This window comes from Triturus cristatus, chromosome 4_2 (genome assembly GCF_964204655.1).
Source record: "Triturus cristatus chromosome 4_2, aTriCri1.1, whole genome shotgun sequence".
NCBI lineage: Eukaryota > Metazoa > Chordata > Amphibia > Caudata > Salamandridae > Triturus > Triturus cristatus.
In genome coordinates, this window is record NC_140586.1 from 620,319,554 (window position 1) to 620,345,112 (window position 25,559).

The 25,559-nt window shown below is 50.2% G+C and overlaps 1 protein-coding gene across 3 annotated transcripts in view; it reads right to left on the bottom strand.

Annotated features, from left to right (window-relative positions):
• The window catches only part of SRSF11 (serine and arginine rich splicing factor 11), a 214,799-nt gene that overhangs the window by 39,927 nt on the left and 149,313 nt on the right, over positions 1-25,559 (bottom strand). For all 3 annotated transcript variants that reach the window (XM_085602290.1, XM_085602289.1, XM_085602288.1), the window contains exon 9: positions 5,636-5,725. In XM_085602290.1, coding sequence (XP_085458416.1) covers positions 5,636-5,725 — 90 coding nt within the window. The remainder of the gene's footprint in view (positions 1-5,635; positions 5,726-25,559) is intronic.

Consider the following 25,559-nt stretch of genomic DNA (forward strand, 5'->3'; position numbering starts at 1 on the left):
GTAGGAGCTGGGCACAGGGGGCCGCAGGGCGCCGGGGTGTCTTTTCGCGTCCCGAAATCTTACCCTCTGCTGGTCACGGTTGGAGGGGTCCCTGGTTGTGAGGCTGCAGGCGTCGTCAGGAGCATCGAGGAGGGTCCTTGGGTGCTGGATTCTTGGGGACGTCCTCGTGGTCTTTGTTCACTCAGGCACAGGCCGGTCTCGGCGGGTGCAGTGTGCTGGATTTGCGGTTCCTGGCTGGCACCAGGGGTTGTTGCTTGTTTTGAGCAGAACCACTGCTCGTGGAAGTCTCAGTCTTTTAGATGAGCAAGGCAGTCAGGTCCTCCGGGGTTTTCGAGGTTGCTGACCACTGGAGACGCAGGGGTTTAGCAGGAGCAGGTTCGAGGGTCGTCAGGCCTGTAGGGCTGGGGCCAAGTCAGTTGGTGTCGTCCTCTTGATAGCAGCTGCACAGCAGGTCTTCTTTCTTCTTGTTTCAAAGTTGGGATCTGAGGAAGGTTCAGGGTGACCCTAAATACTAAATTTAGGGGTGTTACAGGTAGGTAGAGGTCAGGGACCAATGGGTCCCTTCCCTGGGGTGGGTACACCCCCTAGCCTGCCACTCTCCAGTGGGAGGGGGGCAGGAGCCTAGTCTTGATTGGGTAGGGCTCCCCATCCTCAAGATGGCGAGAGCCCGGAGTTGTGCTTCACCTCGCCTCCCCCACCTGAGGGGTGGGGTTGGCAGAGGCTGGCACCCCCTTTCCTCACTTAGGTTTTCCTGCCCATCTTCCCGCCAGAGTGGGGGTCAGAGCCGGTTGGGGGCCAGTTGCTGAGCACAGCAAGTGGCCTGGAGAAGCTCACAAAGGAAGCATGCCTTTGAAGCTTCCCCTGCCCATCCTGGGGGGAGGAGGAGGGGGAAGACCTAGCACCTCGCCCAGAATGTGCATTGTTGCAGACCCACGAGAGGGGATGGCTCTCTACCCAGGGGTCCAGCAACATGTCTGCTGGGTGGCAGCCTAGGCAGCCTCTCAGGCAGGACGCTGGTTGTTGGTTAGGTTCAGGGGGCATCTCTAAGATGCCCTCTGTCGTGCATCTTACATTAAATCCCACACTGGCATCCGTGTGGGTTTAATGTGCTGAGAAGTTTGATACCAAACTTCTCAGTCTTCAGTGTAGCCATCATGGTGCTGTGGAGTTCGTGATGACGACCTCCCAGCACCATATACTCTTAATGGCAGCACTGCACTTACAATGCCCAGGAATGGACCTGGGTACTGTAGGGGTACAGGGTTCATGCACCTGTACCCACACCACTGGCATAGGGCACCCAGCTAGAGGGATGACTGAGGTATGCCAGGGCAGTGTGTTGGTGGGCATGGGACACAGGGATGTGTGCCATGTCGACTGTTTTGTTCTGCACTAAGACACCCAGCCTGCAAAGGCAGTATGTGTGTGTCAGGGTACAGGGCCTCTAAGGATGGCACAATAAGTGCTGCAGCCCTTAGGGGCCTTCTCTGGTCACAGTGCCCTGGGTACCTATGGTACCATTTACCAGGGGCTGACATGTGGCCAGAGATGCCAATTAGGTTAAGGCGTCAATGCAGTTTTTAGGGAAGGAACACAGGCCCTGGGCACCTGATTGGCAGGAGCCCAGGGCACACTCAGTCAAAGTACATCAGCAATTCAGCAAAAAGTGGGGGCATACCATGCAAGAAAGATGGCACTTTCTCACAACCATGCCTTAGGGCTGGTAAGGCCAGCTAGAGGGGTGACTTACCTATATCTTAGGCAGTGCTAGTTGGCATGGCACACAGCAGTGTGCCACGTCGACGTTATCATTTGGTCTGCACCAGGCCATGCATGCTGCAGTGGCAGTCTACATGGCTTAGGTGAGGGGTCCCTATGGGACCCTCTTCAGTCCCAATGTCCTTGGGCCCCAGGTACTATTTACTAGGGACTTTTAGGGGGCCTGAAGGGCCAATTGTAGAATGCTATTTAGGGAAGAAGCACTGGCACAGGGGACCTGGTTGGCAGGTACCTTATGTACTACAATTGAAACCACATCAATGTCCAGGTAAAAAGTGGGGGCTAACCATGTCAAAAGAGGCACTTCCTCACACAAGCTTTAGTTACTGCAAGGGGTCCGGTACCCCTAGTATTTTTGCACTTAATGGCGAGACGGATCTGACACCCTGGAGCACGGTGATCTCCTCCTGGGCAGCTGCTGATCAGTGGATCCGGTGGTCAGCAGAACAATGAACCGGACATTGCGATCTGTGCCTGCAGGGAAGTGGCTCCTCCACTTCAAGGGAGATGCTGACGACTTGGTGAAGTGCTGGAGGCCACACAGCTGCAGGAAGAGTCAGGATATCGCAATTGTCAGGAGCAGGCAGGCTGGGTTTTGGGCCGAAGTCCACCAGCAGTCCACAGTTTGCTTCTTTGGCTCTTCTTGGTCCTTCTTTTGTCAGGGGAATTGAAGTTCCTGGTGTCTGGGGCGCACCTAAATACTGAATTTAGGGGTGTTGTGGGGAATGATGGGTAGTAGCCAATGGGCTATTTACCCATGGGGTCACTACACCCCCTATATGACCACTTCCTGAGGCAAGTGGGCATAACCTTGCTCCAGAGTTTCTAATTCCACCAAAATCAAGATGGTGGAATCCTCCTTTCATTGATGCACATCAGGCAGCCCACCTTATCAAAGGCAGCAGGGGCTTTGAAGCTCCTGGCCTTGAAATGCTATTCACTAGCCATCCTGCTGGAAGAGGTGTAAAAACCTTCCTCCAGAGCAGGCATTGTTTCTGACCTCAGAGAGCGTGGTCTCTCATTTACAAGTGGTCAGAAACATGTCTGTGGCAGCAGGCTGGACGGGACACTAAGAGGTGGTAGGTTTGCAGGGGGCCCCTCTAAGGTGCCCTCTGGGGGCATGTTTTAATAAATCCACTACTTGAATCAGTATGGATTTATTAAGACAAGGTGCTAGATACTGAACACCATAGGTTTAAGTAAAGCCATCATGTAGCTGGGGAACTTGTAATGACCAGTGCCCAGTACATGTATTTATAGGTGTTCCTGTTCATTTTCACTATCTAGTAATTAAACTAGACAGCAATGAGGCGCGACCTATTTGCTATGCCAATGCTTGTTGTCTCTGTAGTTGAAACACGCACACACATTACACACTGACAGACACATACAGACATGCTAAGACATGCACAGACACACAAACAAGCGAGGCACACATGCATTGATTTACACATATACGTATAGATATACACATGCAAACATACACTGTCACACAAAGAAACAGGCGCACGCACAAACACAGGGTAGTGTATGCGAACATACCGAGAAGTACACACACACGCACATAAATCCACAGACACACAAAAACACAAAGAGAGATATACACTGCTAGTCGTACAAAAACACAGAGATAAACGCACGCACACTAGAACACATGCATGCATGACCACGCACAAACATACTTGCACACACTCTCGTAAATACCCACGTAGGACCCCCACCTCCGAGTACCCCTAGAGGACATTTTAGGGAAGACCCTGATTTTGGCCCTCAGGGCTCCCTACCGCCCCCACCCCCGCTCTATTCTAAGACGAGGTTCAGTGTAATTGCAAAAAAACGGCCAAATGACGGCCCCTCCCCCACCCGAAGTGGAGGCCGAAAAATTCCCATCTGTGAGAGCGATGCAGTAACAATTATTGCGCCTGGCCCTGAGCCCGCCCGGCTCTTCAATAATTAATTATTGGGGGCCTTTATTTCTGGTCTTCAATGTGCCCCATTCACCCCTGCAGAACCTGAGCACTCCGCACTAGGACTGGGGGGATGAGGAAGGGATGAAAATAAAAAAAGGGCCCCCTCCTCTCCCCGAGCTAAGACAAAAAATAATAAAAGCTGTTGTCGGTGATGGATCGAAGCGCTTCCAGAATAAAACATGTCCTGAAATATACGATAAAACTGTCTGTTTACCACCGCAGCCCGCGGCTCGAGGGCCTTCGCTTCACGGGGCCCCCACCCTCGGGCCCTCCCCTTGCTGGTAGTAGGGGCAGCGGGAGTCATTAATTGACTTGAATGAAGCCTAAAAACGGCTCGAACGGGAAGAGACCGTCCTGTTTAATAGACAGGTGGAGAAATGTCGGTCTCTGTGAGAGGAGAAGAGACGGTGCATAGGGTTTGTACAGACCTGGAAGAGAGGGGTGGAGAGAGAGAGAAAAGTGAGGGAGGAGGAGGAAGAGACAAACAGACACGGCACATATGTTAAAGACACAGAGAAGAAGAAACTTCAACGGGGCTGGCTGAGCTGTGTAAAGTCACCGAACTTAAAGAAGATGGGTTTCTTTAAAAGGGAAAGTATTTACCTCACTTTAAGTTAAGATATTTAATTTGTAAGGGGAATTAAATGCTTACTTTGTTTGACTTGTGTGTAAAGGAGGCTTTTCAAGAGCAATTTGCACCTGAATGCAATCTTAGGCAATTCCCTAAATAAATACCTCAGTGACACAACACTTCTGTTGAACAAATCAGTGCGTGAACTGCAGGTCTTGGCTTTAACCCTGCTGTCCGACTGTGCCTTTCCCTATCCGAGATGGATAAAAGGAGTACCACTGGGAGCGGATTGTAAATGGGCCTGTAATATGATATGGTTTGCATAAGGATCCTAAATTTAACAGTACACTCAAAATCAGTCCCTGTGGGTACTGGGTGAGAGCACGCAGATTTGGGTTGAGGTCGAAGGCTGCCACAGCGCCCGGAGTTAAAACTCAAGCACTAAGGTATCCCACACCAAACAGCGCAATTAGACCGTGGGCACGTCAGACAGTTGCACCAAGTAAAACTGAATCAGATAACAGAGACCAGGTCATTAGGGCTTTTTTGATATGTATAAACATTACAAGCTTCCGGCTTCTCTCACCCCGCACAAAGGCTTCAGCTCAGCTCCCTGCCGAGAACGTGCATCCTTAAACTGTGCTCTGTCAGTGGGATCACACACTGAATCTGTGTATGAGTGTAATCCTCATTTCACACTTGTAAATAAAATATCAGGAAAATGACATTCAGTGCCATTGATTTTGAATTCCAGAAATATGTGAAGCTGCCAAAAACCATACTCGCTGCCAAACTGCATGTATCCTACATATAACAAGTAATATACATCTCCAACTCAAAATAAATACAACAAGCTCGACTGTGAAAGTTAAAAGCGACGCGCACTCTTGTGGAGGTGGGGTGGAGGGGACGTGCATGGGTACCAGATACACACAGCGGTTCCCTTGCAGGAGCGAGCAGGGGTACCATCTGTTTGCAAGATAATTACAAACAGATGTCGCTAAAGCTCGCTCCCGCAAGGGAAACGCCAAACGTGCACGCATTGCAATAGAAAGCAATGCAAAGTGTGCACATTTTTGGCCAAAAAAAGCTGATCGATTCCAAGAGGTCCCCTCATATGCAACGCATGCGTGCTGCGTAGGCGAGACCTGAAAAGCAATACCAGATCATCACCAGATAGTGAGGAATTCAAGTTTACGCACATAAAATACAAGAGAGAAAAGTGGACACAAGTCTGGAACAGCCCAATGAAATAGCTCAGCTATGACGGTTGAAGCAAAGTTACAACTGAAACAAAACAAAAATCAGTTATTACCTGCTTGTGCTCCTAGATCGTCTGGAAGTGCTGTAGCTTTTAGGTGGGGTTTTCGAACGCTTCTTTTCTTTGTCCTCTTTCTTCCTATCTCTGGAAATGGTATTGAAACAGTCGAAATTAGGAAAAGAATATGATAAATACACTGAATGTCAATAACTTTATGGGTGAATCAACAAAAGTAAGAAATTCTGATCCAGGTATAACTACTGCATGTACAGCCTTGCTGAACGGCCACGAGTAAGGCAGTCTCCTATCAAAGAAATTACACCACCGATGCCATAAGTTAAAAAAGCTCAATGGCCAAGGTTTTCAAAACTACACTCAAGTGCCATACTGTAGGATGCTGGCTCTGTATGGAAGTAAGTTACTTACCTGTAACTAGTTCTCCAGTATTGGAATCTTTCATAGACTCACATGCTTGAATCATTCCACGAGATGGGAGCTCCCAGTACGGTATCCTTAAAAAGCAATGTCCTAATAGACATCGAACAGACGGCCCAAGGCATCATTATTTACTATCCCAGTCCTTATTTAAACAAGCATTTACAATGCAATGGTCTCAGCATTGTTAAAGTTACAGCTGTTGGCAGCGCTCATGACATTATTCTTGTTTATGTTTTTGTTTTTAAAACATTTAAAGAAACGGCATTGGTATTTACAATGTCAATAGCTTAATCACTCTCAAATGTGAGACCTATTCCATTTGCACCCACACACACAGCCACCCACACACACAGAGGCACTCACATAGAGCAACCCACACACAAATAGAGCCACCCACAGAGCCACCTACACACACACACACACACACACACACACAGTTACCCACAGACAGTCACCACGCATAGAGCCACCTACAAAAAAAGCCACACACGCAGAGCTACACACACAGAGCCACACACACACACACATGGAGCCTCACACACACACACATGGAGCCTCCCACACACACATGGAGCCTCCCACACACACACGGAGCACGCACACACAGAGCCCCCCCCCACACACACACACCCACACACAGAACCACACACCCACATACAGAACCACACATACAAACACCCACAGAGCGCCACACGCACACATAGATCTAGACACATACACATTGATCTTGGGCGCCAAAGCAGAAGTGGCACCCACTTCACCTCCTGTTCAAATGTTAACTGGTCTCTTTGTATATGATTTGGGTAACTTGTTACTCCACACAAGCTCCTGAACACTGCTTGGTGGTCACATATGAGGCTCTAGTTTGTTGTACACAGATGGTAGAACACAAATTTATAATGATGTGGTAGGAATCTTTTGGTGTCATTCTTCAGGTTTAATCATCCTGGCAATTGGTTTTGTAGCTAGTTAGTAGATTGTGTGCTGGCAGTGAAGTCTGTAAGGGAAGAGTTGATGTCCCAGGTAGTGGGCACCCCAAGAATATAAAGGTTTGGGTATTCGTACAAAGCCACTTACCTAAGGCTCCCTGATGTCTACGCCAGACCCAATTTATCCCCAGGTAACCACCCACGTTTTGGAGGATTCAGAAAACAAGGGTGTAACGCAGCTCATATCTCTCCTACGATTCTGTTCAAAATGTGAAGGCCCAGATAAATCCTTTGACCTATCCCTCCAACAAGTGGTAAACCCTACTGAACAGAGCTTTTTTTCATAGGAAGGAGGGCTGATGAAACAAGCCTGCCTGACCCATATATCTGTCCATGCATTAGCAAATAAAAGCAAAGCCACACCGCATGCATATCCATGCCCGCCCCTCCCCCATTCACCCAAACTGATAAAATTCCACATCTTCCGGATATCCACATAAAGTATGTGTGCATAGAAACAACTTATGCGAATCTCGTTGACTTTCAGGAGGCATCCTGAAAAATGTGGCCTGAATCAAGTCCTCCTGGACTTCTGTTCGGCATGCAACTAGGACACTATTCAGTCGGTGCCAGTGCACCTCACAGATAACAAACCTTCTCGTTGAACAGCATCCAGAAGGCATGTGCCCTGACCAGCACAGAGAGATGGTAGATTACTCTCCAAGCAAAGAAATATATGCCACGCACCAGGCTGCTTTTTTGTGGACAGAGAAAGGAAGTTATTTGAAGCGTCTGATGGGATACTCACGAGAAATATGATGAAAAGTCCTGTATTTTCAATTACAGCTGTAGGTTTATTAAATATTAATCTTTGTGGAGGCTCAAGATTTTTTGTTTGCATGCAAATGTAGCAGTGACTAGACACATAGCCGTCATGTACCTATGGATGGTCACACACACACACCCCCAGCAGTGTACCCATCTTCAAGATGGCGAGAGCCTGGAGATGTGCTTCACGTCGCCTCCCCCACCTGAGGGGTGGGGTTGTCAGGCTGGCACATCCCCTGTCCTTATTTGGGGTTTCCGGCCAAGCTTCCCGCCAGAGTGGGGGGGTTGCAGTGGCCTGGGGTAGCTCACAGAGGAGGAATACCTTTGAAGCTTCCCCTGCCCATCCTGGGGGAGGAGATTTAGCACCTCGCCCAGGATGTGCATTGTTGCAGACCCAGGAGAGCAGGGGCTCTCCTACCCAGGGGTCCAGCAACATGTCTGCTGTGTGGCAGCCTAGGCAGCCTCAGACCAGACGTGGATTGTAGGTTTAGGTTTCAGGGGGCCTCTCTAAGATGCCCTCTGTGGTGCTTTGTACATTAAATCACACACTGGCATCAGTGTGGATTTAATGTGCTGAGCAGTTTGATACCAAACTTCTCAGTCTTCAGTGCTGCTATTATGGTGCTGTGGAGTTCGTGTTTGACAAGCTCCCAGCACCATATACTCTTAGCTGGCAGCACTGCACTTACAGGACCCAGGATTGGACCTGGGTACTGTAGGGGCACAGGGCTCCTGCCTCTGTGCCCACACCACTGGAATAGGGCACCCAGCTAGAGGGGTGGCTGATGTATGCCAGGGCAGTGTAGGTTGTGGGCATGGCACACAGGGATGTGTGCCATGTCGACTCTCTGTTTTGACTTGTATCCAGACACTCAGCCTGCAAGAGCAGTGTGTGTGTGTGTGTGTGTTAGGGTACAGGGCCTCTAAGGGTGGCACAATGAGTGCTGCAGCCCTTAGAGGCCTTCCCTGGTCACAAGGCCCTGGGTACCTAGGGTACCATTTACCAGGGGCTGACATGTGGCCAGGGTTTGCCAATTTGGGTGATGGCTGTTAGGCAGTTTTTAGGGAAGGAACACAGGCCCTGGGCACCTGATTGGCAGGAGCCCAGGGCACAACAAGGAAAAGTGCATCAGCTATTAGGCAAAAAAAGGGGGAGGTTACTGCAACAGAAACCCACTTTCTTACACAACTGTACTTACCCGTAACCCAATTTTCTTCCATAGGAAACCATTGACTGTTTTTCTGTGAAATTTCTTCTAAGTGTCGATTTCTGCAATCTTTAAATATTCTTCAAAAATCGTATAATATCTTTCCTGTTTTGGATAAAGGTCCCAGTACTGAGTCTAGGCACCCAGTACTGGATTACAAAAGTAACGAGAACATACTGTACCTGCAACTTGAATTTTCTTCCATAGGGAATCATTGACTGTTTTCTTTGAAATATTTTCTAAGTGACAACTTTTAAAATAGCTAAATATTGTTTAAAAATCATTACAGTAATTAAGTCTACTTTCATCACTTGATTCCGAGTACTGACCCAGGACTGAATCTAGGATCCAGTCTTGGAATTCCAAAAGTAATCCTAAAAGTAATCTGTGGCAAATAACATGAAACTTCCATTGAACTCAATGCATTATTGCGTTTAAAATAGTGTTGCCTATTGCAACCACTTGTAACTGTTTACAAAAGTCAATTACATATTGCAAAAGTATTTATATAAAGCATCTCATTCTGAGAAAGTATATTTTAATTCCAATTGTTGGTTCTAAAATAAAACAAGCATATATTTTTTATATATAAACCATTGGCCTAGAGTTCAGTTATTGAGTGTGTGAGACCATTTGCTGACTGAGTGTGTACAACAAATGCTTTACACTGTCCTCTGATACTGCCTTACTGCTCGACCAAGCTACCACTTTAGAGAGTAAGGTTATATCTAACTTTAGCCTCGGTCAAACCCTTGGGGACTGTGGACTCTGTACACCCTGTACCTATTTGGGAACAGTATATACAGAGCCATTTTCTCACATTGGTGGATCAGCGGTGGGATACAAACTTGCATTTGTTGGACTACTTGGTTACCATCTGATCACACGACAGAACTCTTAAAAATTGCCTTTAGAATTCAGATTGGTCTTTTCCAAAATTATTAAAAGTCTTGGTAGGGCCTTGCTTAAGTCCCATTAGAATTTTAGAAAAATAAAAGTCACTATAGTCAGGGTAGAGGATTAGAATTGTCGGGTTAGAATGACTCATACAAACCCAGCTATTAGTGAAAATAATAACATGGACCTGGTGGAGGAGCTCGACCTCACACCTTACTTACACTTGTCTTTCAAGGAATTGAGGTCCCTATGCAAACTCAAAAATATACCAATGGGCCTGCATCCAACCAAACTAGGGCTCCAAGAGCTCTTGGCTGAGTATGCTAAGGACCACCCATCTGAACATGGTGATGGCCAGTCAGATGAGGAAGGGGAAGAAGAGGAGGTGGATAATAACCCTCCCCCCCATACTATTCCCCAGGGAGGAGAGGGCACCCATACCCTTCAATCCAAGAATTACCATCTGGGGACCTAGAGATCACACAGGTGACTCTGGTACCAGAAAGATCACTGGGGAACCATCAGTGAAGAGGACAGCCTTTTAGCAAGGCTGGCCAAAAGAGTAGAGCTAGAGTCCAGGTTCCTGACTCTAGAAAAAGAAAGGAGAGAGATGGGTTTAGCACCCATCAATGGTGGCAGCAATAATAAAAACAAGGATAGGGAGGAAACTTCTGAACCTAAAATCCCCAAAGGGATTGTCCCCAAGTTTGAGGAAGGTGATGACATCACCAAATGGTTCACAGCCTTTCTGAGAGGGCTTGTGAAATAAGAAGAGCAAAGAAACCTCTCTGGGGGGCAGTCCTGTGGGAACTGTTCTCTGGTAACTGCAGAGACAGGCTTCTGACCCTCTCTGGGCCAGAGGCAGGATCCTATGACCTTATGAGGAAGGCTCTGATTGAGGGATTTGGATTCACTACTGAGGAGTATAGAATTAGATTCAGAGGGGCTCACAAAACCCAGACCGAGTCCTGGATTGATTTTGTAGATTTCTCAGTGAAGACACTGGATGGTTGGTTAGCTGGACATGGTGTGCAGGATTTTAATGGATTGTACAATTTATTCATGAAGGAACATATTGAATATTCTACTTACCAGTATGCATCTGTTCTTGGCATGTAGGGCTGCTGACATTCATATCTGTGCATAGATCGCCGCCTAGTGTTGGGTCCGGATGTTTGCACGTTGTTGTCCTGGAAGAGTCTTCGAAGTATCCTGGGATAGGTGACTCCTCCCCTGGACTACAGTGCGCATGGGCATCCTCTCCATTCTCAGATTGTTTTTCGCCATTGTGGCAGTGATGGAGTAGATACAGAAAGTGATGACCATGCTTACAGTAATTCTGAGAGCTGCAGCTGCTACAGGCGCCGGGGAGGAGGGAGGGCGATATGAATGTCAGCAGCCCTACATGCCAAGAACAGATGCATACTGGTAAGTAGCATATTCAGTTCGAGGCATGTGGGCTGCTGAATTCATATCTGTGCATAGAATATACAGCAGTGCCCTCTTATTAGCGGCGGCTACCAGTGCCAGCGGTCTGAAAAAGAGTTTTGAGAACAGCCTGTCCTACAGCTGCCTGCTGTTTTGATTGCACATCTACACAATAGTGTTTGGTAAATGTATGTGTAGTGGACCAGGTGGCTGCTCTACATTTATCATGCAAAGGAATGTTTCCTAGGAAAGCCATGGAGGCCCCTAACTTACGTGTTGAGTGGGCTCGTGGGGGAATCGTTAATGTGCGTTTAGCCTTTTGATAGCAAATTTGAATACATTTAACGATCCATCTGGCTATACCTGCTTTGGAGATAGCGTTACCTTTGTGGTGTGGGGCAAAGGCAACGAAAAGTTGTTTTGTTTTCCTAAAGGGTTTGGTCCTGTCGATATAATATATGAGGGCCCTTTTCACATCTAGTGTATGGAGTGCCCTTTCTGCGACAGTTTGTGGGTTTTGAAAGAAAACAGGCAGTTCAATAGTTTGATTCATGTGGAACTGCGATATTACCTTAGGCATGAATTTGGGGTTGGTACGTAGTACGACCCTGTTGGCGTGAACCTGTATAAATGGCTCTTGAACAGTTAGTGCCTGGAGTTCACTAACTCTTCGTAAAGAAGTTATCGCTACTAGGAAAGCTACTTTCCAGGTAAGGAATTGAATCTCGCATGAGTGTAGAGGTTCAAAGGGTGGACCCATCAGGCGTGTGAGGACCAAGTTGAGGTTCCACATTGGAGCTGGTGGGTGGCTAGGTGGAATGACTCTTGAGTCCTTCCAAGAATGCTTTGATGGCAGGCACTCTGAATAGAGAGAGGTGCTGCCTGGTTTGTAGATAGGCTGAGATTGCGGTCAAATGGACACGTATAGAGGTGTACGCCAGATTGCATCGGTATAGGTGTAATAGGTAACAAGGAATATGCTACTTACCAGTATGCATCTGTTCTTGGCATGTAGAGCTGCAGAGTTGTACACTTAGCATAGGTCGCCATCTGGTGTTGGGCCCGGATGTTTGCAGTTTGTTTTTCTTCTTGGACAGTCTTTGGAAGTCACGAGTTTGGTGACTCCTCCTTCGGTCCGTACTGCGCATGGGCTTCGGCTCCATCCTCAGATTGTTTTTCGCCAACAGGGAAATGATGGAGCGTAGTAATAACAGTGAGAAACCCATGTGTTGTATCTAAATAAGATGTACTGGAACGGATACAGGTAGCCGGGGAGGCGGGTGGGCGTGTACAACTCTGCAGCTCTACATGCCAAGAACAGATGCATACTGGTAAGTAGCATATTCCGTTCGAGGCATATGAGCTGCAGATTGTACACTTAGCATAGATTATATAGCAGTACCCAACCTTAGCGGCGACCACCGGTATCCGTTGTAGCTGTTTGAAAAAGTGTCTTTAGTACAGCCTGGCCCACCCTAGCTTGCTGCTTGGAATGCACATCTACACAGTAGTGTTTTGTGAAGGTGTGCGGTGTAGACCATGTGGCTGCCTTGCAGATGTCATCTAAGGGTATATTCCCTAGAAAAGCCATAGAAGCCCCTAACTTTCTTGTAGAGTGGGCTTTAGGGGGAACAGATAATGTTCTCTTTGCCTTTTGATAGCAAATTTGTATGCATTTTACAATCCACCTAGCTATCCCTGATTTTGAAATGGGGTTGCCTTTATGTGGTGGAGAGAAGGAAACGAACAATTGTTTAGTCTTCCTGAAGGGTTGCGTTCTTTGTATGTAGTATAGTAACGCCCTTTTTACATCAAGTGTGTGTAAGGCCCTTTCTGCAACAGATTGGGGTTGCGAGAAGAAGACAGGTAATTCCACTGATTGATTGAGGTGGAAGGGGGAAATGACTTTGGGCAGAAACTTCGGATTTGTGCGAAGTATGACCTTGCTGTGATGCATTTGTATGTAGGGTTCCTGTATGGTGAACGCTTGTATTTCACCAACCCTTCTAAGGGAAGTGATAGCTACAAGGAAAGCTGTTTTCCAGGTGAGAAACTGTAGCTCACATTTGTGCATTGGTTCGAAGGGCGGACCCATTAGTCGTGTAAGAACTAAATTTAGATTCCATACAGGGGAAGGTGGTGCCCTGGGAGGAATTACTCGTTTAAGGCCTTCCATGAAGGCTTTAATAGCGGGCACTCTGAAGAGTGATAAATGCTGTCTGTTTTGTAGATAAGCAGCGATCGCTGCTAGGTGTAGGCGTATGGATGAATATGCCAGGTTACACCTGTGAAGATGGAGCAGATAGCATATGATGTGCTGTATGGATGCATCTAGAGGGTTGATTGTATTGTTACGGCAGTAAATTACAAATCTTTTCCACTTTGCGGCATAGCATGCTCTAGTGGTAGGACGTCTGGCTTCCATGATGATGTTCATACAATCAGGGGGAAGGTTAAGGTATCCGAATTCTAGGATTTCAGGAGCCAGATCGCCAGGTTGAGCTGAGCTGGGTCCGGGTGCCTGATTTCTCCATGGTTCTGGGTTAGGAGGCATGGGGATAGATGCAGTTTTTGATGTGGTACCACTGACAGTTGTAGTAGCGTGGTGTACCACGGCTGCCTGGCCCACGTCGGAGCTACCAGAATGAGTGTGAGGGAGTGCTGTTGTAGCTTCCTGACCACTAATGGAATTAGTGGGAGAGGTGGAAAGGCGTATGCAAATCTGCCTGACCAGTTCATCCATATCGCATTGCCCTTGGACAATGGGTGTGGGTATCTGGCGGCGAAGCTTGGGCATTTTTTGTTTTCGTGGGTGGCGAAGAGGTCTATCTGAGGATGCCCCCACTGTTGGAAGAATGGGTGAAGAACTTGTGGATGCAGTTCCCATTCGTGTATTTGTTGCGTTTGTCTGCTGAGCAGATCTGCCATGGTGTTTTGTACGCCTGGAACGTGCTGTGCCAGGAGAAAGATGTTTTGAGGAATTGCCCATCTCCATATGCTCTGGGCTAAGCGGGAGAGCTGGGGAGAGTGTGTCCCCCCCTGTTTTTGGATATAATACATTGCAGTCATATTGTCTGTGCGGATGAGGACTGCTTTGCCCGAAATCTGTTTTTGGAAAGATTTTAGGGCTAGAAAGATCGCCAAGAGCTCCAGATGGTTGATGTGGAGCGATTTTTGCTGTGGCGTCCATAGACCTTGCATGGTGAGGTGTAGAAGGTGCGCTCCCCAGCCGGAGAGCGATGCGTCCGCTGTTAGAGTCACTTGAGGAACCGGGTCCAGGAACGGCCGCCCTTTGGAAAGGTTTGTGGTGTTCCACCACTGCAGAGAGTGATGTGTGCGGCCGTCCACCAACACCAGATCCGTCAGCTGACCCTGGGCCTGGTTCCACTGTTGTGCTAGGCACTCTTGAAGTGGACGCATGTGGAGTCTTGCATGGGGCACTATGAAAATGCAAGACGCCATCATTCCTATGAGCTTCATAAACACTCTTGCTGGAAGAGAGTGCTGAGGAAGGAATGTTTTGCGTAAGGCTTGAATGCTTGTGATTCTGGCTGAGTTTGGATAGGCAATACCCTTGGAGGTGTCTATAGTGGCCCCGAGGTATTGCTTTGTGTGAGATGGTATGAGGTGGGACTTTTGGTAGTTCACCGTGAAGCCTAGCTGGTGGAGCAGTTGGATGGTGCTGTTTGTATGCTGCACACATTGGTCGTAGGACGCGGCTTTTATCAGCCAGTCGTCTAGGTAAGGGAAGACGTGAATATGTTGACGTCTGAGGTGTGCTGCTACTACTGCTAGGCATTTGGTAAACACCCGTGGTGCGGTGGTGACCCCGAAGGGGAGAACCGTGAATTGGTAATGTTGCCCGTCCACCACGAACCTGAGGTATTTCCTGTGAGAGGGGTGTATTGGAATGTGAAAGTATGCGTCTTTCAGATCCAAGGTTGTGAGAAAGTCTCCCTGGCAGAGGAGTGGGAGGACTTGTTGTAGAGTGACCATGTGAAAATGGTCTGAATGTATGTAGGCATTTAGAGGCCGGAGGTCCAGAATGGGTCTGAGGGTCTCGTCTCTCTTTGGTATTAAGAAATATAGAGAGTAGACCCCTAGATTTCGTTGGTTGACGGGGACCTGCTCTATAGCATGTTTTTGCAGGAGTGAAAGTACCTCTTGTTTGAGCAGTGTGGAATGTTCTTGAGACATTGGACGGTGCCTTGGTGGGATATTGGGTGGGGTAGATGTTAGCTCTAGACAGTACCCTGACCGAATGATTTGGGTCACCCATTTGTCCGATGTTATGGACTCCCATACGTGGATAAAGTTTTGTAGTCTGCCCCCGACCGGAGTGGAATGGTCTGGGGGGAGCGGAGGGGAGTCATTGTGCGGGGGGGGTGGCAGAACGGGTGTTGTTGGTTTTGCCCCTGCCCTTATTGTTGTTACCCCTGTAACCACCTCTCTGATTGCCCTTTGAAAAGGTATTTTGAGGAGGGGACTTGTAGGAGGTAGAGGCGTTATCGGTGGAGGAGCCTCTACCTGTGCCACGAAAGGACGAGCGTCGAAAGGAACGTTTGGAGGCTTGTGTTTGGAGTGCCCCCATAGACTTTGCTGTGTCTGTGTCTTTCTTCATCTTTTCGAGCGCTTCGTCTACCTTTGGCCCAAAGAGTGTTTCCTGGTCAAAGGGGTGATTGAGTATGGATGCCTGGACTTCAGGTTTGAACCCTGAGATCCTGAGCCAGGCGTGGCGACGAAGCAGGACACTGGTATTTATGGCCCTAGAAGCAGTGTCGGCTGCATCGAGGGCACACTTAATGGAGGTGTTTGTGATTAGTTTACCCTCCTGTATGAGGTCATGAGCCTTGTGCTTGTATTTTTCTGGAAGGTGCTGCATAAGAGCCTCTAGTTCGTCATAGTGTGCTCTATCATATCGCGCAAGCAGTGCTTGTGTGTTTGCAATGCGCCACATGTTTGCAGCTTGGGAGGCGGTGCGTTTACCAGACGCGTCCAGAAGTTTAGATTCTTTGTCTGGCGGTGGGGCATCTCCTGAGGATTGGGAGTTAGCCCGCTTTCTAGCTGTGGAGACAACTAGGGAATCTAGGGGAGCAGGGCCCTTGATGTAAGCAGGGTCTGTGGGTGCCGCCTTGTACTTCTTCTCTATTCTAGGGTTCAGTACTCTGGCTCTGACAGGGTCTTTGAACACCTCTGTAGCGTGCTTGGTGACACCCTTAAGCATGGGTAAAATGGAAGTAGATTTGTCTTGTATATCAAATGTATCCAGTAGGAAGTCTTCTTCTACTGGTTCACTGTGCATGTCCACCCCATGGTAGTGTGCTGCTCTCTGCACTAAATGATGAAACCCTAAGGAGTCCTCTGGAGGAGACGGCCTTGATGGGTATAGGTCGTCCTGAGGTACATTGGGTATATCAGGGTTATTGTAATCCTCCCATGGATCTGGGGTCCCTGGTGGAGTGGGATCCATTGGGGCGTCCGCCGGGTAATTGTCCGGATCCCCATCATCCGGATCTGGGGATGGGGCCGGATCGTAGTGAGGTAAAGGTGGCGGAGACCTGTGAGGTGGAGGCGGTGGAGGAGGTGGAGTGGGTAGGGGAGGCGGTGGTGGGGAGGGCACTCTGAGGGGAGAAGTAGCAGAGTCCTTCCTTTTGGGTGGAGGAGGAGGAGCCGGAGCATCAAGGCGTCTTTTCTTGGTAGTTAAAGTCAAAAGCCCAGTCTTTGGATCTTTGGACAAAGTCTTTTGTAAAGGGTCTGGTGTAAACAGAGCCAACGGTGTCGAGTCGTCTGTCGGCACCGGTGATTTCGGAACCGGGGGTTTCGATGGTCTGTGTGCGCCATGCTTTTTTGAGGTCTCCGGGTGTTTCGGCGTCGAATGATGTTTCGGCGCCGGAGCGTCGGTGCCGACAGATTTGTGTTTGTGTTTGGTCGGCACCGAGTGTCCAGGCTTCGGCACCGGTGGTTTCGGAGTCGAGCTGGATTTTGCAGTCTTCGGTGCCGGATGCTGTTTTTCGGCACCGGGTGTCGGATGGCTCGATCCCGAGCTGCCATGAGACTTTGGGTGCTTCGACACCGGGCCCGAAGGTGGGGTGATCGAAGTTTTGGTTTTGCCCAGGCCGGCAGGCGAGGGAGTAACCTGAGTCTCTTTGGTTTTCGGCGCGGGGGTGGGATGGGGCATAGTACTCACGGCCCGCTGCGCTGGTGTAACGTCCTCCACGTCGGAGTCGTCGGCCTCGGAAGCGCTGACGACGTCTTCCTCCTGCTCGGTGTGTGTTTGCCCCGAAGCTTCGGCGTCGTCTCCGAAGATGTCCGGTGGAGCTGCCGAGGATGAGTGCGCCATGGTGCGTCGAGCTCTTCGATCTCGGATGGTCTTCTTCGATCGAAAAGACTTGCAGGCGGGGCAGTCTCTAGCCTCGTGTTCCGGAGAGAGGCAAAGGTTACACACCTGATGGAGGTCGGTGTGGGGAAATTTAGACCCACATTTTGGGCACTTTTTGAACGGAGTCCTTTCCATCGGCCGGGACCGGAGTCGCGGAGGGCCCGAAGGCCGGTGTCGATGTACGGGATGGAGAAAAGTGCCGCTTCGAGAGATGAAGATGATGAAGGAACTCGAAGAAGCGAGGATTTTCCGTCGAGGCTGGAACCGTAGAAGTTCGAAGCCGGAGCACGAAGTATCACATCCGAGCCCGATGGCGGAAAAAAACAATCTGAGGATGGAGCCGAAGCCCATGCGCAGTACGGACCGAAGGAGGAGTCACCAAACTCGTGACTTCCAAAGACTGTCCAAGAAGAAAAACAAACTGCAAACATCCGGGCCCAACACCAGATGGCGACCTATGCTAAGTGTACAATCTGCAGCTCATATGCCTCGAACATAATGTTTTGGATGGATGCGTCTAGCGGGTTAATGTCATTATAATTGCAGTAAATGACGAACCTTTTCCATTTGGCTGCATAGCAAGCTCTGGTAGTGGTTCTCCTGGCCTCCTTAATGATGTCCATACAGTCAGGTGGCAGGTTTAGGTAGCCAAACTCTAGGACTTCAGGAGCCAGATTGCCAGGTTCAGCTGTTGCGGATCTGGGTGCTGAATCTCTCCATGGTTCTGCGTCAAATGCTCGGGTTTGACCCGCAGCCTTTGATGCGGCACCACGGAAGGTTCGAGAAAGGTGGTGTACCACGGCTGGCGTGCCCACGTTGGAGCAACCAGGACGAGTGTCAGTGAGTGTTGTCTGAGTTTGCGTGCCACCAGCGGTATCAGTGGTGCTGGGGGAAAAGCGTACGCAAATCTGCCGGACCAGTTCATCCATATCGCATTGCCCTGCGGCTGCGGATGTGGGAACCTGGCGGCAAAGCTTTGGCATTTTGCGTTTTCGCTTGTGGCGAATAGGTCTATCTCTGGATGACCCCACTGCTGGAAGTACGGTTGGAGTACTGATGGGTGTAACTCCCACTCGTGCATCTGGTGGCTGTGTCTGCTGAGCAGATCCGCCATCTGGTTGTCCTTGCCGGGGAGGTGTTCTGCCATGAGGAACATGTTCCTCTGAATGGCCCACTTCCACATGCTCTGAGCCAGATGAGACAACTGTGGAGAGTGTGTTCCTCCCTGCTTCTGTATGTAGTACATGGCAGTCATGTTGTCCGTCCGGATCAACACGACTTTGTTGCACAAGTGTACTTTGAATGCTTTCATAGCCAGGAAGATTGCCATCAGTTCTAGAAGGTTGATGTGCATCTTCTTTTGTTGTGTTGTCCATAGTCCCTGCACTGTGTAATGGAGTACATGAGCTCCCCATCCCTGGAGAGACGCGTCCGCCGTCAGTATTATCTGTGGGACAGGCTCTTGGAACGGTCGGCCCTTGCAAAGGTTTTGTGGATTCCACCAATGCAGAGAGTTGTATGCCCGACCGCTCACCAACACTAGGTCTTTCAACTGTCCTTGAGCCTGATTCCACTGACGTGCTAAGCACTCCTGAAGCGGGCGCATATGTAGTCTTGCGTGTGGGACTATGAAAATGCAGGAGGCCATCATGCCTATCAGCTGCATGAACACTCGCGCGGGAAGGGAGTGTTGTGGTTTGAACTTGGAAATCAGTATTTGCATGCTGTTGATTCTCATTAAATTTGGCTGAGCTGTGGCCGCCAGAGTGTCTATAGTCGCACCTAGGTACTGTTGTACGTGTGCGGGCTGTAGATGGGATTTTGGGTAATTTAGTGAGAAACCCAGACTGTGAAGGAGGTGAATGGTGCGGGACATGTGGCTGGCACATTGCTGGGCTGACTTCGCTTGAACGAGCCAGTCGTCCAGGTAAGGGTAGACGTGTATGTGCTGCCTCCGTAGATGTGCCGCTACAGTAGCTAGGCACTTTGTGAACACCCTGGGTGCTGTTGTTACGCCGAAGGGGAGGACTTTGAATTGATAGTGCTGCCCCTGAACAGTGAACCTGAGGTATTTCTTGTGTGAGGGGTGAATGGGTATGTGGAAATACGCATCTTTGAGGTCCAGTGTGGCCAGGAAGTCTCCCTGCTTCAGCAGCGGGAGGACTTGCTGTAAAGTGAGCATGTGAAAATGCTCGGAAAGAATGTACTGGTTTGGGGTTCTCAGGTCTAATATAGGTCTGAGTGACCCGTCCTTTTTTTGGTATTAAAAAGTACAGGGAGTACACCCCCGTACCTTGCTCGTGGACGGGTAGGACCTCTATTGCGCCTTTTAGTAGCATACTTTGCACCTCCTGCTGTAAGAGCGTTAAGTGCTCTGAGGACATAGGACGGTTTTTTGGAGGTATTGTGGGTGGAGTTGAGGTTAGTTCTAGGCAGTAACCGTATTTGACAATATCTTTGACCCACCTGTCCGTGGTGATGGAGTTCCACGTGGACAGGAACCTTTGTAGCCTTCCCCCGACAGGTGTTATGTGGTCGGGAGGAAGGGAGAGGGCGTCACTGCTTGTTCTTGGGGGAGGACCTGGTGTTGCCGTAGCCGCGTCCTCTGCCCTTTGTGCTGGAGCCACGATATCCACCCCGGGTGTTTTTATCGTAGGTGTTTTGCCCTTGTTGTATGTTTGCTGTGACCCCTGTCCTCTACCTGCTCCTCTATTTCCGGGGCGACGAAAGGAGCCGCTCCGAAAGGACTGCGTCTGTAGGGCCCCCATGGACTTTGCAGTGTCTGTGTCCTTTTTTATTTTCTCTAGGGTGGTGTCAACCTCCGGCCCGAATAAGTAGTCGGGGTTGACAGGTTGGTTGAGGATGTTATTTTGTACCTCCGGTTTGAATCCGGAGATTCGCAACCAGGCGTGTCGCCGCAACAGGACGCTAGTGTTTATGGCTCTGGCAGCTGTATCCGCGGCATCCAGTGCACACTTAATGGATGCATTTGTGAGCAGTTGTCCCTCCCTGATGAGGATCTCTGCACCTTCTTTGAATTGGTCAGGGAGATGTTGGAGTAGTTGCTCTAATGTTTCGTAGTGCGCTCGATCGTAGCGAGCGAGGAGCGCTTGAGTATTGGCAATGCGCCATATGTTAGCTGCCTGGGCGGCAACCCGTTTGCCAGAGGTCTCTAGCACCTTGGACTCTTTGTCCGGGGGAGGAGCATCACCTGTTGTTTGCGAGTGTGCCCTCTTGCGAGCATTCGCAACGACAATGGAATCCAGAGGTAACTGGCCTCTCATGTAAGTAGGGTCCCCAGGCGCTGATCTGTATTTCTTGTCGATCCTGGGGTTTATCACTCTTGCCCTGGTGGGTTCCTTGAAGATGTCCTTTGCTGGTTTGAGGACCCCCTTTAACATGGGCAGAGTCTTTATGTTCCTTTCTGAGGATGCAAAAGTATCCATGAGAAAGTCGTCCTCGACGGTGTCAGAGTGAAGTTGCACCCCATGATTGGCCGCAGCCCGTTCAATTAGAGCGTTGAACGCTGCAGTGTCCTCTGTGGGAGATGTTTTTGCTCCATAGAGTTGCGGGTCCTGTGCATCCATAGGTGCACCTGGGTCTACAGGGTCATCCCAAGCTTGATCAGGGTCCTGTTGGCCTTCAGGGTCCATCTCTCCGGGGTAGGGGACTTGGTCACCTATGTAGTCCTCCAACGCATCCGTGTCGGAGTGTGTGGGAGAGAAGGACTGCGGATCCTGGTAGGGTGAATGGAAAGGTTCGTAAAGAACTGGTTCCGAAGCCGCTGGCAGCTTTCTCTTAAGTGGGATCCGGAAGGAGTCCAAAGCTGGCTCAGAAGTTATTCTCCGTTTGTGGATAATCATCCTGCCAGTGTCGGCGTCGATGAGATGTGATGGAGACGTCTCCACAGAGCGTTCGGCAGGCGTGATCGTGGTGTGGGTGCCCGTATCCTGATTTGGAACAGTTTCGGGGCCGTGGATGGTGGCAGGCCAAAAGTAATGTTGGCCGGTGCCGAAGAGGCTGTTGGAGCTTTTATCGGCTCTGAGGCCGACGTGTCCTGGAGGACCGTTTTGGTTTTGGTGCGTTGCGCAGCAACGGGTCGCACCTGGAGCGCCATCGATTCCCTTGCGCCGACCAGTTCCGTAGAGGCGGGCGTGGACTTCTTCGGCGCCGGTGAGTCATCGAGTCGAGGGGCGGTAATGGGCGTCGACGCCTTCGATGAGTGTGGCTTTGGTGGTGCCGTCGAAGCGGTGGGAGACGCAGCAGGCAGTTTGACCTTTGGGGTCGGAGCCGATTGCGTCGGTGCCGGGAGCCGAGTAGGTTTGGTGGCACCGAAGGTCTTTTTCCGTACGTCGACTCCGACGTCGGCCGCTTCAAGCTCGGCACCGAAGTTTCGTTTGTTGCGCTCGGTGCCGACGGGTTTTGCTGGCGTCGAAGGTGTGGTGGGCCTCGATCCGACCAGCGCCACTTTCGGTTTCGGTTTCAATTGAACCAATACAGCTTTCGGTTTCGAAGAAGGGAAACCAGCCGGCTTGGGCTTTAATGGCTGCCGCTGAATGTCCGAGGCCGGGCCAGAGGGCGGGGCCGAAGAACTGCGGGATAGGTCTTGGGTAAGGCCCGAAGGCGATCCCTCGACCGGAGCCATAGACTGTCGCACTGGGATATCCTCCGTCTGTATGGGTAGGCCTTGCTCGTCACCGGAGCTACTCTCTTCGGCCCCTAAGGCCTCATTGTAGTCTCCTACCTCGGTGTCGTCTTCATCTCTGCGAAAGAGTCTTTCCTCGACGTCTTCCGATCCGGAGTCAGGTTCGGAAGCGGGACTGGAGGGTAGGTTCTCCACTTCTTCGACATCTTCGGTCTCGGCGCTGAAGATGTCGGCCGGGGCCGGTGCCGCTTGCTGCGCCTCGAGTCTCGCTGCTCGTCGATTCCGGAGAGTCTTCTTGGATCGAAATGGGGCACAGGCCATACATGTAGATTCGTCGTGATCCGGTGAAAGTCATTTGTTGCACACCGGATGGACATCGATGTGGGGATATTTCGCATTACATACAGGACACCGCTTGAATGGTGTCCTCGATTCCATCGTCGATGACGGGTCGATGGTCGGGTAAGATCCGAAAAAGTTGGTTCTGGAAGTTAGTAAACTAACAAGATAATATCGATACCGATCGGGAACAGTACCGACGCGAACTAAAGGCCTTTTGGCCTAGAAAAAGTTTTTCCTAACTTGAGTCAAGATAAGCACATCCGAACCCAATGGCGGAAAAAAACAATCTGAGGATGGAGAGGATGCCCATGCGCACCTATCCCAGGATACTTCGAAGACTCTTCCAGGACAACAACGTGCAAACATCCGGACCCAACACTAGGCGGCGATCTATGCACAGATATGAATTCAGCAGCCCACATGCCTCGAACATTAAGTAACTGCACAAATGAAAAGTTGCATCAGCATTTGGTAGACCTAGGTCTAATTTCTCCCCAAGAATTGGGAAAAAAGACAGACCACTGGGTCAAGACTAGGGTGACTAGGACGTCCACTGGGAGTGACCAAAACAAAGGGGTCCCAAAGCCTCCCCAGAAGAAAGAGAGTGAACCCCTTGTGGGTAAAAGTAAGGAGTCCCAGGTAGCCCCCCAAAAACCTGACCAGGAGGGTGGGCTCAAAGACACCTCACAAACTAAACCAGGGTACCAAGGTAAGAGTTGGGATCCCAACAGAATATGGTGTTTCAACTGTCAGAAGTCTGGACACCACACCCAGGACTCTAGCTGTCCTAAAAACAAGATCCCTAGTACAGCTCCAGGGGGTGACTAGTGTAGCCCCAGGGGTTGCCAGTGTAGCTTGGGAGGGAGGGTCCTCAGATGAGGAAGTCCTCCAATCTTTCAACTGGGGAATGGGCCCAAGAAGGAAGCTGGAGATCCCAGAGGGGAGTAGACACTTCCACCACCTACTGGTGAATGGAATCCCAGCCACTGCCCTGAGAGATACCTGTGCCAGTCACACTGTGGTACATGACAGGTTGGTATTCCCACACCAGTATGTCCCAGGGGAAACAAGAAGGGTAAGGACTGTCTCAGGGGGAGTCACTGTTAGGCCTGTGGCTATAGTGCCCCTAGACACAGCTGGGTCCCTTAGATGGAGAAAAGTGATAGTCAGTAAAAACCTCCCCCTTGATTGTCTCTTGGGAAATGACCACTTAGATGTGGAACTGAGCCAAAGAGAGGTGCTGGCCCAATGCCAGGCCTCGCCCAAAGAACCTGTGGGGGCACAACCTGCAGTCAGTGCAGCTGAGTCTCAAAAGAGTGAGAAGCAACAGGGTAGGAAAGGTGGGCAACTGTTAGCCACAGTTCCAGAGAGCCAGGGAGATTCTATCCCAGTGAGGGAAAACTCCAACCATGGCACTGGTACAGCCCCCCTAACCAACAACAAGACCTGACTAGTCCGGCAACTGTCCAGCCTGAGTTAGTGGCTCCTCAGATGGCAGAACAAAGGGTGGAGAAGGGGTGTTCCCTACAAAGAGTAGTGACCCCACATCCTCCAACAGACCAACAGCCAGGACCCAAGGAGACCTATAAGATAGCTTCCTCACTTACCAGTCAGGAGCTAAAGGTGTGGTTCTGGACACTGACAGCTGTCAGTAGCCTCTGCTGGGTGTTAGCCTTCATGGCAGCCCTATCCTTGGCATGGTGGCCTAACCCCCTGCCAAATAGCAAGTCAGGCCCCCTGACCTTATTGGTCATGGTGGGGTTGCTCAAGCTGTGGGTAACCTCTGTGGGTAAGCTGGGCCTAGCCCTGGCTAAGTTAGAACCTCTAAACCCAAAATAAAAAGGTGGGACAAGGACACTAAAAGACAAGGAGAGGAGCCTTGGGAGTTAGGTCCTGAAACGGATAAGACAGGCCAGCTCCCCAAAGGGACTAGCCTGGACAGAAGGATATAAGGCAGAGTAGGCCCTGCAACTTTCAAACCACTTCCCCAACTCTTCCTCGCCTGAAAGACTAGGTAGACTCTCCCGGCATTGGCAGAAGTCTCCTGGCCTTTGGGCGGGGGGGCTTGTGTAAGAAAGTGGGCTTCTGTTGCAGTAACCCCCCCCACTTTTCTTGCCTAATAGCTGATGCACTTTCCCTTGTTGTGCCCTGGGCTCCTGCCAATCAGGTACCCAGGGCCTGTGTTCCTTCCCTAAAAACTGCCTAACAGCCAACACCCAAATTGGCAAACCCTGGACACATGTCAGCCCCTGATAAATGGTACCCTAGGTACCCAGGGCCTTGTGACCAGGGAAGGCCTCTAAGGGCTGCAGCACTCATTGTGCCACCCTTAGAGGCCCTGTACCCTAACACACACACACTGCTCTTGCAGGCTGAGTGTCTGGATACAAGGCAAAACAGAGAGTCGACATGGCACACATCCCTGTGTGCCATGCCCACAACCTACACTGCCCTGGCATACATCAGCCACCCCTCTAGCTGGGTGCCCTATGCCAGTGGTGTGGGCACAGAGGCAGGAGCCCTGTGCCCCTACAGTACCCAGGTCCAGTCCTGGGTCCTGTAAGTGCAGTGCTGCCAGCTAAGAGTATATGGTGCTGGGAGCTTATCAAACACGAACTCCACAGCACCATAATGGCAGCACTGAAGACTGAGAAGTTTGGAATCAAACTGCTCAGCACATTAAATCCACACTGATGCCAGTGTGTGATTTAATGTACAAAGCACCACAGAGGGCATCTTAGAGAGGCCCCCTGAAACCTAAACCTACAATCCACGTCTGTTCTGACGCTGCCTAGGCTGCCACACAGCAGACATGTTGCTGGACCCCTGGGTAGGAGAGCCCCTGCTCTCCTGGGTCTGCAACAATGCACATCCTGGGCGAGGT